The 14,787-nt window shown below is 42.8% G+C and overlaps 1 protein-coding gene across 5 annotated transcripts in view; it reads left to right on the top strand.

The window, feature by feature from the left end:
• RNF175 (ring finger protein 175) overlaps positions 1-14,787 on the top strand; it is a 66,354-nt gene that overhangs the window by 8,946 nt on the left and 42,621 nt on the right. For all 5 annotated transcript variants that reach the window (XM_018061623.1, XM_013970492.2, XM_018061621.1 and 2 more), the window contains exons 2-3: positions 806-843; positions 3,998-4,139. In XM_018061623.1, the coding sequence (XP_017917112.1) occupies positions 806-843; positions 3,998-4,139 (180 nt within the window). The remainder of the gene's footprint in view (positions 1-805; positions 844-3,997; positions 4,140-14,787) is intronic.

The raw sequence follows: 14,787 nt of genomic DNA, 5'->3' as shown, positions 1-14,787 counted from the left end.
GTTGTTTAATGTCTGATTTGTGTAATAAAAGCTTTATTGGCCTTTTCTTCTTTGCCATCATTGGGGATTTCAGCTTTTGATGCTACTGGACTAGAGGTTAAGCTGTCTGTATTCTCCATGAAAGTTATACAATGATGTCTTTCCAAAAATTAGCCTTAGAAGTTTCGAATGACCCAATGTAGTGGATCAGCAGCACGTGGGTACACCCCGTAGGTCAGCCTCAAGCACTTTGCTGGGAATGCTCTCCCATCCAGCCCACGGGCTGGGCCAGATTACCCCCTTCTCTGTGATCAGGGTTTAAGGTAAACGAACAGGAGGACACAACAATGCTCCAAACAAGAAGCTGGTCAGCTCTGACTCTAAATCCTTGAACCTGGAGAATGTCATCTCCAGGTTCTCACTGGCATCACTTAAGACACCAGCAAGACAAATGTTTTTCACAACTTCTCCAATTCATAGATTACATCAGAAGCCAGGGGGGCACTGCCTGTTGGGAGGCCACTTCTACAACTTTGACTGAATTGCCAAACAAAACCACAGGAAAGGAGCCTCATGTGGTTTCCTGACCTTAGAGAGCAGAATCAAGTATTTATTAATAGTGACCTGATTACTGTTTTGTTTGGGTGTATGTGTGTGTGTGTATTTAGTTCCATAATTAAGTGTTTTGTTAGAGTTTTCATTCTAAACTATTACAGTCCTAGGAAACATCAATATTTTTCATGGTTTGAGTTTCTCATGTAATACTGTAAAATGGAAGCTAAGGAAACAAGAAAATTTTGAGAATGGATCTTTTTATGTTTTTCAGATCTCCCACACAAAGCTTTCTGAGGATGATGAGTGGAAGTAAGTGATTTGTATTTTTTTAATAGCTGATATACTAAAAATTAGATTTCCATTGTAATAGTTTGAGAAATTAAATGCAGCCATCATTTTACTTATAAATTCCCCAGGAGAGAAGGTGGGTTAGCAAAGCCATGTATGCACAATGATTGTATAGGCCCACACTGCAGGGGTTCATCTGCCTTCTGCAATGGGCTCCGTGCTGCTCCACGAATGTATATGTCCCTCAGTATGTGTCCTTATACGCCCTTGTTCTTTTAGGCACAAGATACATCTGGTTTTCCTTTCAGGCTATTTCTTCTGTGTTATGGCCCCTACTCTGGGGCCATTGGACTCCTATGGGCACCGAATGAAATAAAACTGTTCCTCCTTTTTTTTGCATTATGGTCACCAATTATGAATGTATTCCTAATCAAAATAGACGATATCTGTTACATTCTACAATAGTTTATACTTTCCAAAGTACTTCCACGTAGGTTAACCATCTGAGATGCATTTTCACCATATATTCACAAAATCGTTAATGTTATAAAGTATATTTTTTTGATATCTATGCAAGTCCTATTTTAGACTGATGACAAACCCACTCTTCTATCTATGTATTACACAGGGTGTTAAATAGTTATTGTGGACCTGGAATGTAAAAACTATAACTAAGTGCTTGTATCCTTTTATTTTTTTCCCTTCCCATTTCTTCAGAAGAATGAATATATTTTTTAAAGAGCTTCTAGAAATCATTCTCGGCTCCTAAGCTCAGCTTCCAATACAGAGACCAATAGCCACATAATTTTATTCAGTTGTTTACCTGATATGGACTTCAGCTTCTCCATTTGATCAATGAAGGGGTCTCAGCACATCTATGGTACCTCCCAGCACTAACAGTCTCAGATTCGATCTGAGAAGATAGATTTCTGAGAAGTTCGAGAATAGTTGAGAAATTATTAATTATTCATGGAAATGCTAGGAGCACAGGAGATTCAACCAGTGCAGCGCTTTAACAACGTATGTTAGTAAGTTAACGGAGAAGGGAAATGGCAACCCACTCCAGTGTTCTTGCCTGGGAAATCCCAGGGACAGAGGAGCCTGGTGGGCTGCCGTCTATGGGGTCACACAGAGTCAGACACGAGTGCAGCGACTTAGCAGCAGCAGCAGCAGTAGCAGCAGCAGAAATATTTAGGAGGCTCTGTGGGCTCATTTGTGTGCATCTTCCAGCAGGGGGCACCCCTGGGATTTGGATGGAGCCCTTGCCGAGGTAGCTCTGTAGAAATGTTGGTAGAGGGAGACCCAAACCAGGTACCCTTAAGTGGCTTTAAAAGGTCACAGGATGGTGCCCTTGGAGTGCTTTCCGATCAGTGCCCTAACTAAATGCAAACTAAGAGATTTTGTGACTGATAGTGCCTCACTTGGGGTAGAAGCTAATGCTAACCAATATTTATAAAGTAATTGTCAAGGTTCATATTAAATACTATTCCACTTTTACCTAATTCCTGAACCATTCTCTCTTCCTCTGGGCCAGCAGATCCCAATTTAGGCTGCACTTTAGAATCATAAGAGGGACTGTAAAAATTACTGATGCCTCGATCACATCCTGGAAGTCTCTATGCATTTGCTGAGGCTGCCATAGCAGATCACCCAGACGGGGCGCTAAAACAACAAAAATCTATTTTCTCACAGATCTAGAGGCTGCAAGTCCAAGACCCAGGGACCGCAGGCTTCGGTTTTTCCTGAAGCCTCTCTCCTTGGCTTCTGCCTGTGTATCCAGACGGTCTTTCCGTGTTCTCACCTCCTCTTCTCATAAGGACACCAGTCATGTTGGTTAGGACCCGTCCTAATGACCCCATTTACCTTAATTACCTCTTTAAAGACCCTTTCTGCAAACACAGTCACATTCTGAGGTCCTGGGGGTTAGCACTTCAGCTTATGAATTATGAATTTTGAGGGAACCCAGTTCAGCCTAGAACACCAAGCAATGGTCACTTCACTGATCTGGGGTCCAGCCTGGACACTGTGATTTTCAAAAGCTTCTCAGTGATTTCCAGGTCACAGTCCAGGTCAAGCAGCTCTGCTCTAGATTCTCTTGGAGGCCACTTCTTCTACAGGAGGTTAAACCAGGTGACATACTACTTCAGTGGTTTTGTCTACCACGGTATAAAATTAAAAGTCCAACTAAACATGGAAGCGTTTAGTCACCCTCTGAATGTTTGTGCCTAAGATAATACTTAGGCCTCTTCTTTCTCCTTATGATGAAAATAATTTCTACAACTCCGAGGTGTTCCATAGCCCCACAAATAGTATTCTCCAGGTACCGTCTGCCGGATATCCTTTTACTTAAGAATGTTAGAAATTACTTGAAATTGCCAATATTTGATTGGAGGGGTTTTTTACTTTCAAAAATGGCAATTTCATATGATACAACCTAATAGTGAGTATTATTCTTCATATGAAAGTGAAAGTGTTAGTTGCTCAGTTGTGTCTGACTCTTTGTGACCCCATGGACTGTAGCCCGCCAGACTCCTCTGTCCATGGGGTTTTCCAGACAAGAATACTGGAGTGGGTTACCATTTCTTTCTCCAGAGGATTTTCCCGACCCAGGTATCAAACCTGGGTCTCCCACATTGCAGGTAGATTCTTTACCATCTGAGCCACCAGGGAAGACTATTGTTCATACAGATACAAATAAATTATCATATGTGTGTGCTCTACAGTTACAGAGCACCTATCTTGTGAGGTACAGAGAGATCACTATTTTAGATTTGAAAATGAGGAAACTGAGGTGCAGAGAGAGTAACTGACGTTCCCAAGGGGATGATGTGGCAGATGGGAGGTTGGAACCAGGTCTTTAGAGCCCACCAGTGAGCTTTCGTCCCCATTGATCACCTTGAAAGGACAAGGCTGAGGCCAAAAGCACGTGGGCAAGCTAAGGGCAGAGAGGAACTGGTTTCACTGACAGACTCAGGCTCCTCTTCCCTGCTGTCCCTTCCCCCAAGCCCGGGGGAAAGGGGGGAACTGAGAACTTAGGAAAGCTTTGTAATCAAAGCTTAGAAAACCCCCAGTTTGAAATTCCCAATCGCTTCTCATGAGTCCTGCCTACTTTTCTTGTCTTGCTAACTGTCCAAGAGCTGAGGGCTTATGCAGCTGACTTCTTTGCCGGTTGCAGCCTGCAGCAGGAGAGGACGTACGAGATGCACCGGGGACACGAGGCCATGCACGTGGAGATGATCTGGGTCTTCCTCTGCGCCCTGGTCGTTGCCCAGGTAGCGCTGGCGCAGTGGAGACAGAGGCACGGCCGCTCCTACAACGTGAGTCGCCCCCGGGGGCCGCTGGAAGCCGCTCCTCTTGCCCACGCATCCCTCTTCTGTTACCGCTTTGACGGAGATGGTTTGGTTTAAGTCAGTGGCTCTCAGCCCCGTGCAGTTTTGCCCCCGGGAGACTCTGAGCAACATCTGGAAACATTTGTGATTGTCACGCCTTAGCAGGAGGGAAGCGGTGAGGGGAGCGGCTACTGGCATGTAGCGGTAGAGGCCAGGGATGCCACTCCACACGCAAGAATAGCTCCTCATGACAGAAACACCAATGGTGCCAAGGCTGAGAAACCCAGGCTTAAGTGAGCCTACTTTCCTTTGGGGCATGAACTATTTTCTGCCAATGGCCCAGGACAGGAGGATTAGGAACGGCAGAAACGAAAGGCTGAGGCTGTCTGACTTGGCTTCATCAGCATTAAACTCTCTTGGCATGGATGGTTTCTGTCCCCAGGGGGGACGGGGGAGCGTGGTAAAGCAGACCCTGAGCTGACCTTTTCCACATGGAGCAGGATCCTGTTGTCACAGACCCCTCCCACCTAGCACGCCCACTGGAACCTCCCCATCTCATGGCCTCAGTCATGGCCTGGGCTTGTTGGACCTGAGACAGGCGCTGCCATGCTGAGAGCAGAGCTGCTCACAGTCTGGGTGCAGCAGAATCAGCTGGGGGAGTCGTTAAATGAGACGCCCAGGTCCCACCCCCAGAGTTAAATGAGATGCCCAGGTCCCACCCCCAGAGTTTTTTCACTCCATGTAGGCCAAATAACTTGCACGTGGAACGAGTTCCCAAGTGGTACAGACGTTACTGGTCCAGGGATGGCACTCTGAGAACCAGCGATGCAGGCCTGAGAATGGGCTGGGTGGGGAGGTGCTGGAGAGGAGAAGGGCCCGCAGTTCACGCTCTCCACGGCCCGGGGTCTCAGACTGGTCATTGTATCAGAAAACTTGCCTGTGACAAATGAAGTGCTGGCTTAGACAAGTATTTTATTTTCTTTCCACCCATCGTAAAAATTCTTTCCTACATAGCACGGGACTGAAATGAACTCCTCTAAGTTTCCTCTAATATGTAAATCTAAGTTAATTTTGGCCATTTTATTTAGAAAGGGGAATCTTGGGAGATTTTCGTTTGTTTCTTAAGCAGATGCACCCATGGGCTGTCATGTCACCTCTGTCTTGTCAATTAGAATGAACACCCTCTGTATTCCACTTGGACGAATTTTCTTCAATGAAGGAGAGTAGGATTGAACCTCATCAGTTATTCTCTCTCATATCAAAGAAAAAGCCCCTTAAATATATGGTGTCCTTATCTTCAAAATGGAAACAGCTAGCATAGAATTTCTAGAGTCCTTAAAAAGAAACCTGGATCTTTTTTTAATATAAATCCATTTATTTTTAATAGGAGGTTAATTACTTTACAATATTGTATTGGTTTTGCCATACATCAACATGTATCCACCACAGGTATACACGTGTTCCCCATCCTGAACCCCCCTCCCTCTTCCCTCCCCGTACCATCCTTCTGGGATGCACCAGCCCCAAGCATCCAGTATCATGCATCAAACCTGGACTGGCGGCTCATTTCATATATGATATTGCGCATGAGAAATCTGGATTCTTAAGGAAAGGGTTTGTAGCCCTGTTCCATCCTTCCTTTATAACTGATAATTACCTCTGAGGTTGTATGAGTTCTGTTTTCACAAAGACACAGATGTGGATTTACTTAGAAAGAAATCCCCTTTGAAAGGAAACACCACATCAGCCAACTGACTTGAACGGTATCCCACCACTCCTCTGCCATTTTTATTTGGTGATTTTTGAGGTCCCTCATGCTAGAAAGGACCTGTCCTCGTGTCTGACGGAGTTGCTCATATGGAAGCTGAAGCTGCCGCTGCCTCCATCACTGTGGAGATTCACGCACTGGCTGCACCGGCCATGAGCACTCAGGGCCCCCTTGGAGGACTTGCTGCTGCTGGCAGTTCTGAGCCTGACGGCTGGCTACAGCTGTTGGCCGGCGGGAGTGGCCTTCCCAGGTGTTCCCCGATGCTCACTGCACAAGCTGTACTGCCCAGGACGCCTCTCCAGGGACCTTGCTTTTGACTGTGCTCTCCCCCCCAGAACTGGGCTCCCGCAGTCACTCCCTTCTCCCCGAGGCGCTGGTACTGTGTCCTGCCACACAGCTGCACTGCTCAATGTCTACTCAGATGCGCTCTGTGGTCCTGAGGATACTTTGGAGGTAACCAGGTGACTGTGAGCGTTGCATCCCTTAGGGTGGCCCATTGTGACAAAGCCGGGAGCCTAAGGATGCCTTCAGTGGTCAAGCACAGATTTGGGTTCCCAAAGGAACTCTTCTGGGTTAGCACAAAGATGCACCTGGCCTCCAGAATCTTCTCTACTCCTTTGCCCATCATAGTCCATCTACGGTTATTGCATGGCCCCAAAGGAACAGGTGGAGAGACCCTGTGTGTCTCTGATGACAGTCTTTGGCTCAGGTAAGATCCGGCGTGTGAGGCTGACCATTCCCATGCCGATGCTTTGGCTTTACCCCTTGCTCTGTGTACCTTCTTGGAGGCTCACTGCCAGAGCCGTCATCAGAACTCGGCCATCTCAGGAGCCCTTGGTGACATCCGCAAACATTGGGGCTGGAAATAGTTCCCAGAGCACCTGTAGCTGACTCCAGCACTGGTTGCCAGCTTTTTCACTGTGGTTTGCATGAACTGTATCCAAAAACCATTCAGGTTAACATCTTTGGTATGAAATTTGATGGACATGTTTCCATAAAAGCTGACCTAAACAGCCTTGTCATCCAAAAATAACCCAACTTGTTTTTAACATATAACCTAACTTTAAACTTGGGCTTCCCTGGTGGCGCAAATGGTAAAGAATCTACCTGCAATGCAGGAGACCTGGGTTCGATCCCTGAGTTGGGAAGATTCCCTGGAGGAGGGCATGGCAATCCGCTCCAGTATTCTTGCCTGGAGAATCCCCATGGACAGAGGAGCCTGGCGGTCTGCAGTCCATGGGGTCATGATGAGTCAGACATAGCTGAGTGACTAAGCGCAGCACAGCACTTTTAACTTGTTTCTTTTGGCATTTAAGATTATGCAGGACCTACCAGAACTAGAGCTTTTAATATGTTTATAAGGTTCAGGAAGCTTCTGGCTCTTTTTACAAGGGACCATATAGTGAAGTTTTTGATGAAACTTCATGAATTAATGCTGTAACCTTCACCAATACATTAATAATATATCACTATATATAACATATTAACTATAATTACTATGATATAGTGTAATAATATACTATAATAGTTACTCCATAATAATTATTATATTACTATAAAATATATATGAAATACCATATATAAATTTATATGTAACTATTATATATTATTACAGTTGTGATTAAGTGCTTTTTGTACATTATCTAACTTACCCTGGGAGGTAGTAATTTTTTTACTCCCTTTGTGAAATATAGTTCAGAGAAATTAAATAACTTGGTCAAGGTCACATAACTCATTAGCTGCAGAGAGGAAACAAAAATCCAACCTCATTAGTTGTTTTCTCTTACATCAAGGCTATTGATATTCCTTTAACATCTCTGAATCACGCTTTCCTTATCTGCAAAATGTAAACACTGCAAATAAGAGGAGCTTCCTAGGTGACACTAGGGGTAAAGAATACGTCTGCCAATGCAGGAGACATAAGAGACGCAAATTGGATCCCTGGGTCAGGAAGATTCCCTGGAGGAGGGCACAGCAACCCACTCCAGTATTCTTGTTTCGAAAATCCCTTGGACAGAGAAGCCTGACAGGCTACGGTCCCTGGGGTTTCAAAGAGTCAGACATGACTGAAGCAACTTAGCACCCATGCATGCAGATAAGAGCCCAACTTCCAGACTTGAGACTCAAAACACTTCCCTGTGAGAATTTCTAGACACACAGAGAATGTTCAGCACCATCAGTTGACTCTGAATGCATTCAAGGGATATGACTTGTAAATAACATTTGTGTAAATTTAACCATACACTGTAAAAGCAGTTTACTAATAAAAGAATGCTTTTCTGAATGCTTTTGTAAAGCTAAAGTGAATACCACCCCTCCCCCGTTAATCTACATTCTCCATCAGGAGACTTGAATGTATTGTTTTCTTCAGATGTCACACCTGTTTACCCTGCGTTGCCACACACCCCTACTCTGCCATCTGCTTTGTCTGGGACTGTTCCCTGGGCTGGTTCTATGAGGTGTGTTTCCGGGAATGAGGGGCAGGCTGTGAAGAGAAGAGCCCCGGCTTAGAAGTCAGACAACTCTAGTTGCTCACCTTACCACAGTGAGCCTCAGTTTTCTGATCTTTAAAAAGACGGCATTTTTAAAAATAGGAAGGCCTTCTGGTTTCAGCTCTGATACATAAAAAGCTTGAAAGTCATCACTTGCTCCAAGGGAAAAAGCTGAACAAGCTGAGTGTCAGTGACTTTTCCTGGACTTATCAGGGGACTGAGGTCATAGGAAAAATTGTTGTTGTTCAGTCGCTCGTGCGTGTCTGACTCTTTGTGACCCCATGGACTGCAGTACGCCAGGCTTCCCTGTCCTTTACCATCTCTCGAAACTTGCTCAAACTCATGTCCATGGAGTCGGTGATGCCATCCAACTATTTCTTCTTCTGTCGTCCCCTTCTACTCCTGCCCTCAGTCTTTCCCAGCATCAGGGTCTTTTCCAGTGAGTCAGTTCTTCACATCAGGTGGCCAAATTACTGAAGCTTCAGCTTCAGCATCAGTCCTTCCAATGAATATTCAGGGTTGATTTTCCTTTAGGATTGACTGGTTGGATCTCCTTGCAGTCCAAGGAACTCTCAAGATCTTCTCCAGCACCACAGTTCAAAAGCATCAGTTCTTCTGTGCACAGTCTGATGTGCAACTCATATCTGTACATGACTACTGAAAAAATCATAGCTTTGGCTATGATTATATAGACCTTTGTTGGCAAAGTAATGTCTCTTCTTTTTAATATGCTGTCTAGGTCTGTCATAACTTTTCTTCCAAGGGGCAAGCATCTTTTAATTTCATGGATGCAGTCACCATCCGCAGTGATTTTGGAGCCCCCCAAAACAAAATCTGTCCCTGTTTGAATTGTTTCCCAGGAAGAGTCATCACTCCTAAATCTGGAAAAACAGATGCATGTAGGGAATCATAACCAAGATCTGCTTATTGGGAATAGAAGCTGCCAGAGCCACAGACTGGAGGAAATGCTCAATGGGTAACTTGGGAGAATTGCCGGGAGCAGAGTTTTGGCCAGTGTGAAAGCAAGAACCTCCAGGGGCCACAGCGTTAAGGACCCCTCGTATTTTTGTAGATTTTACCTCCTGGAACCCCAACAGCTCTTCTCATGGTAAAAAGCTGAGGAAAATTTTTGTGCTTCCAACAGGCTTGCAGGGAAAAATTAATCATTTTGAATAAGTGTTCGCCACCACAAAGATCTACACAACGAAGGAAAAGAATTTATCAGAGCCTTAGCTGATGGAGCAAAAGGGAAATGACCAACCCCAGGCCCTGCCTGCCTTCCTGTCTCACCTAATAGGAAAACAAAAAGTTCAGAAACACCTGTGAAGGTCATATTCCAGGGATAGAGCTCACTGAAAGATAACACAGAATGATAGAATGCTTCCGCTGCCTCCTGTCAGACCACCCCACCATCTGGTGTCCAGTATAACAGTGGATTATGGCTAAAAGGGCTGCAAGCTACATGAATTACAATGAGTTTTTAAGAAACCAAAGACAAAAAAGAGAGACACAAACAAGTGTACTAATGGAAACTGAAGACTCTGACACAGAGCAAATATCAAACATAGTCCAACTCCTATGGGCTAGTCCAGCCAGATTAACACAGAACCCCACACTAAAGGTTCTTAATACCCAAATAAGAGCCTGAATAAGAACTTCTCAATGAAAACTTACAAGTCATGCTGAGAGGAGAAGAGTTCAAGACTGGTTCAAAAGCTAGTTCTTTGAGGAGATCAATAAATTTAATAAACCTCTATCCAGTTAACCAAGAAAAGTAAGAGAATATATATTACTAATATCAGAACAGAAGAAAGGATCATTATTACTGATCTCATGGACATGAAAATAAATTAATATGAAAAACCCTATGCCCACATATAGACTAATTCCTTGAAAGACTCAAACTATACCAGAACTCGCACAAGGAGAAATAAATCTTCTGAATAATGTCTGTTTTTAAAAAGTGAATCAGCAATTAATAACCTTCTAAAACAAAAAGCACCAAGTCCAGATGGTTTCACCAACTATGTAAGGAAGAAATGATACCAATTCTCTACAATCTCTCCAGAGATTAGAAGCAGAGGGAATACATCAGAATTCATTCTTTGAGGCCAGCACTTCAACCTAATACTTCAACCAGATAAAGATAATATGAGAAAAAGAAACTCTAGACCAGCATCTCTCATGAACACAAATAGAAAAATCCTAAGCAAAATATTAGCAACTTGAATTAAACCATGCATGAAAAGAATTATACACCACGACCAAGTAGAATTTGTCCCAGGTAGGTAAGGCTGGTTCAACAATCAAAAATTGATTTATGTAAGCAACCACATCAAGAGGGTAAGGAAAAAAATTTACACGATTATACCAATAGATGCAGAAGAAGCGTCTGGCAACGTACAACACTCGTTCATATAAAGACTCTCAGCAAACTAGGAATAGAGGGGAACTTTCTCAACTTGATAAGAATATCTACAAAAACCTGTCCTAACATTATACGTAATGGTGAGAAACTGGGTAATTTCCTCTTAAGATATGGAAGAAGGCGAGAATGTCTCCTCTCACCACCCCAGTTCGACATTGTACTGGAAGTCCTAGCTTTAGTGCAATAAGACCAAAAAAAAAAAAGGAAATAAAAGGTATATAGATTGGAAAGGAAGAAATAAAATCATCTCTGTTTGTGGATGACATGACTGTCTATATGGAAAACTCCCAAAAAATCAACAAATTTCCTGGAACTAATCAGTGATTATAGCAAGGTTGCAGGATACAAGGTCAATATACAACAGTCAATTACTTTCTTATATGCTAGCAATGAATAATTGGAATTTGAAATTAAAACACAATATCATTTGCAATAGCACCCAAAGAAGGAAATACTATGTATTAATCCAGCAAAATATTTACAAGAGCTATATGCAAAAACTGAGAAGGTCTCAAGTAAATGCAAATATAATCAGTATTCCTGGATTAGAAAGTTTTAATACTTTCAAGATGTTGATTCCTTCCAACGTGATCTATAGGTTCTATAATCCCATTCAAAATCCCAGCAAACTGTTTCGTGAACATTGACCAACTGATTCTACACTCTATGTGGAAAAGCAAATGACCTAGGATAGATAGCGCAACAGTGAAGAACAGTGTTGGAGGACTGACACTACCCTACTTCAAGACTTACTATAAAACTGTGGTAATGAATACAGTGTGGTTTTGGGGAAAGGAAGAACATGTAGATCAATGGGAAAAAGTAGAGAGCCCATAAATAGACCCCCAAAGAGATAGTCAACTGATCCACGATAAAGGAGCGAAGGCAATTCAGTGGAGCAAGGATATTTTAGTTTTACTTTAAATGGTACTGAAAAAATTGATCATTCATGTGCAAAAAATAATAATAATCTAGACATAGAACTTACATATTTCACAAAAATAAACCCAAAGTGGATCATGGACCTAAATGTGAAACTTTCAGAAGATAAAATGGAAAAATTGATGAGTTTAGATATAACACCAAAAGCAAGATCCAGGAAAGAAAATATTGATAAGTTGGATTTTATTTAAAGTAAAAAGTGCTCAGCGAAAGATACTGTTAAGAGAATGAAAAGACAAGCTACAAACTGGGAGAAAGTAATTATAAAATACATGCTTAATAAAGGACTGCTATCCAAAATCTACTTAGAGCTCAATCATAAGAAAGCAACTCAGTTAAATGGCAAAATATCTAAAAAGCTCATCAAAGAAGGATATACAGTTGGCAAAGAAGCATATGAAAAGAAGCTCATCATTTGTCATTAGGGAATTACAAGTTAAAATAATAACTTGCAATTAGTTACCAATATAAGGGTATTATAATGGCTCAAATCTAACAATACCAAATGCTGACCAGGACGTGAAGCAGCAGGAACTCCTGCTGAGTGGGAATGCAAAATGATAAAACCACTGTGGAAAGCAGTTGGGCAGTCTTCCACAAAGCTAAATGTAGTATTATTCAGTGATCGAACTACTAGGTATTTACCTGATTGAACTGAAAACCTACCCTCACACAAAAAGCTGCATGAAAATATTTACAGCACCTTTATTCATAATCACCCCAAACTGGAAACAATCCAGATGTCCTTTAAAACAGGGATCCTCAACTCCCACGATCCAGTGTCTGAAGATCTGAGGTGGAACTGAAAGTGCACAATAAATGTAATGCGCTTGAATCATCCTGAGATCATCCCCACCCCATCCCACCTTCTGTCCATGGAAAAACTGTCTTACACAAAACCAGTCCCTGGTACCAAAAATCCTGGGTACTGCTGCTTTAAAATATGGCTAGATGAGCCAACTGTGGCACCTCCGTACAAGGGAATGTTGGTCAGCAGAAAAAGATGTAAGCTATCAAGTCCCAAAAAGACTCTGAGGAACAAGCCAATATGAAAAGGCTACATACTGATTCCAGTTACCTGACATCCAAATGCAAAAGCAAAGAAAATAAGCTGCTCAGGGAAGGAAAAGAATAAGTCTAAGCAAGTGAAATGGGAATTTTAAGGCCATGGAGTTGATCTGTGTGGTACTGTAATTTTGGGTTCAAGACATTATGCATTTGTCAAATCCTATCCAGCTGTGTCCAGAGAAGGCAATGGCACCCCACTCCAGTACTCTTGCCTGGAGAATCCCAGGGATGGGGGAGCCTGGTGGGCTGTCGTCTATGGGGTCACACAGAGTCAGACACGACTGAAGTGACTTAGCAGCAGCAGCAGCAGCAGCAGCAGCAGCAGCAGCATTCAACTGTGTAACACAAAAAGCAGACCTAAAAGTATGCAAATTTAAAAAAATCATTTTGGAGGTTGGGGAATCCCAGGGAGAAATGCAGATGGTGAAGAGAAAGTGCATCACAAGCTTATGAAACAACCTCATTGAAGGAAATTAGGGGAAAATGTGCTGCTCTAGGTACCTTTGGAAACTTTTGCTTATTTGTTCAGTCGCTAAGTCATGTCAGATTCTTTGTGACCCCATGGACTGTAGCATGCCAGGCTTCCCTGTCCTTCACTATATCCCAGAATTAGCTCAAACTCATGTCCATTGAGTTGGTTATGCCATCCAACCATCCCATCCTCTGTCACCCCCTTCTCCTGAATCAGAGTCTTTTCCAGTGAGTCGGCTCTTCCCATCAGGTGGCCAAAGTATTAGAGCTTCAGCTTTAGCATCAGTCCTTCCAATGAATATTCAGGGTTGATTTCCTTTAGGATTGACAGGTTTGATCTCCTTGTTGTCCAAGGGACTCTCAAGAGCCTTCTCCAGCACCAAATTTCAAAAGCATCAATTCTTCAGTGCTCAGCCTTTTTTATGGTCCAGCTCTCACATTTGGTCCGGCTCTCACATCCATACATGACTACTGAAAAAACCATAGCTTTGACTATACTGAACTTTGTTAGTAATGTCTCTGCTTTTTAATATACTGTCTAGTTTTGTTATAGCTTTCCTTCCAAGGAACAAGCATCTTAATTTCATTCCTGCAATCACTGTCCACAGTGATTTTGGAGCCACCAAAGATAAAATCTGCCACTGTTTCTACTTTTTACCCAAGTATTAGCCATGAAGTGATGGGGCTGGATGCCGTGATCTTAGTTTTTTGAATGTTAAATTTTAAGCCAGCTTTTTCACTGTCCTCCTACACCTTCATCAAGAGGCTTTTTAGTTCCTCTTCACTTTCTGCCATTAAAGTGCTATCATCTGCATATCAGAGTTTGATGATATTTCTCCTGGCAATCTTGATTCCAGCTTATGATTTATCCAGCCCAGCATTTCACATGATGTTCTCTGCATATAAGTTAAATGAGCAGGGTGACAGCCTTGATGTACTCATTTCCCACTTTTGAACCAGTCCATTGTTCCAGTTCTTAACTGTTGCTTCTTGACCTGCATAGAGGTTTCTTAGTAGGCAAGTAAGGTGGTCTGGTATTCCCATCTCTTGAAGAATTTTCCATAGTTTGTAGTGATCCACACAATCAAAGGCTTCAGCATAGTCAATGAAGCCGAAGTAGATATTTTTCTGGAATCCCCTTGCCTTTTCTATGATCCATCGGATGCTGGCAATTTGATCTCTGGTTTATCTGCCTTTTCTAAAGTCAGCTTACAAGATACCATCTTGTACACATCTGGAAGTTCTCAGTTCACATACTGTTGAAGCCGGGCTTGGAGAATTTTGAGCATTAGTTTGCTAGCATGTGAAATGAGTGCGATTGTGCAGTAATTTGAACATTCTTTGGTATTGCCTTTCTGAGATTGGAATGAAAACTGACCTTTTCCAGTCCTGTAGCCACTGCTGAGTTTTCCAAATTTGCTGGCATATTAAGTGCTGCACTTCAACAGCATCATCTTTTAGGATTTG

This window comes from Capra hircus, chromosome 17, assembly GCF_001704415.2.
Source record: "Capra hircus breed San Clemente chromosome 17, ASM170441v1, whole genome shotgun sequence".
Taxonomy (NCBI): domain Eukaryota; kingdom Metazoa; phylum Chordata; class Mammalia; order Artiodactyla; family Bovidae; genus Capra; species Capra hircus.
The sequence above is the reverse complement of the archived record's forward strand: the minus strand, read 5'-3'. Positions and strand labels throughout refer to the sequence as shown.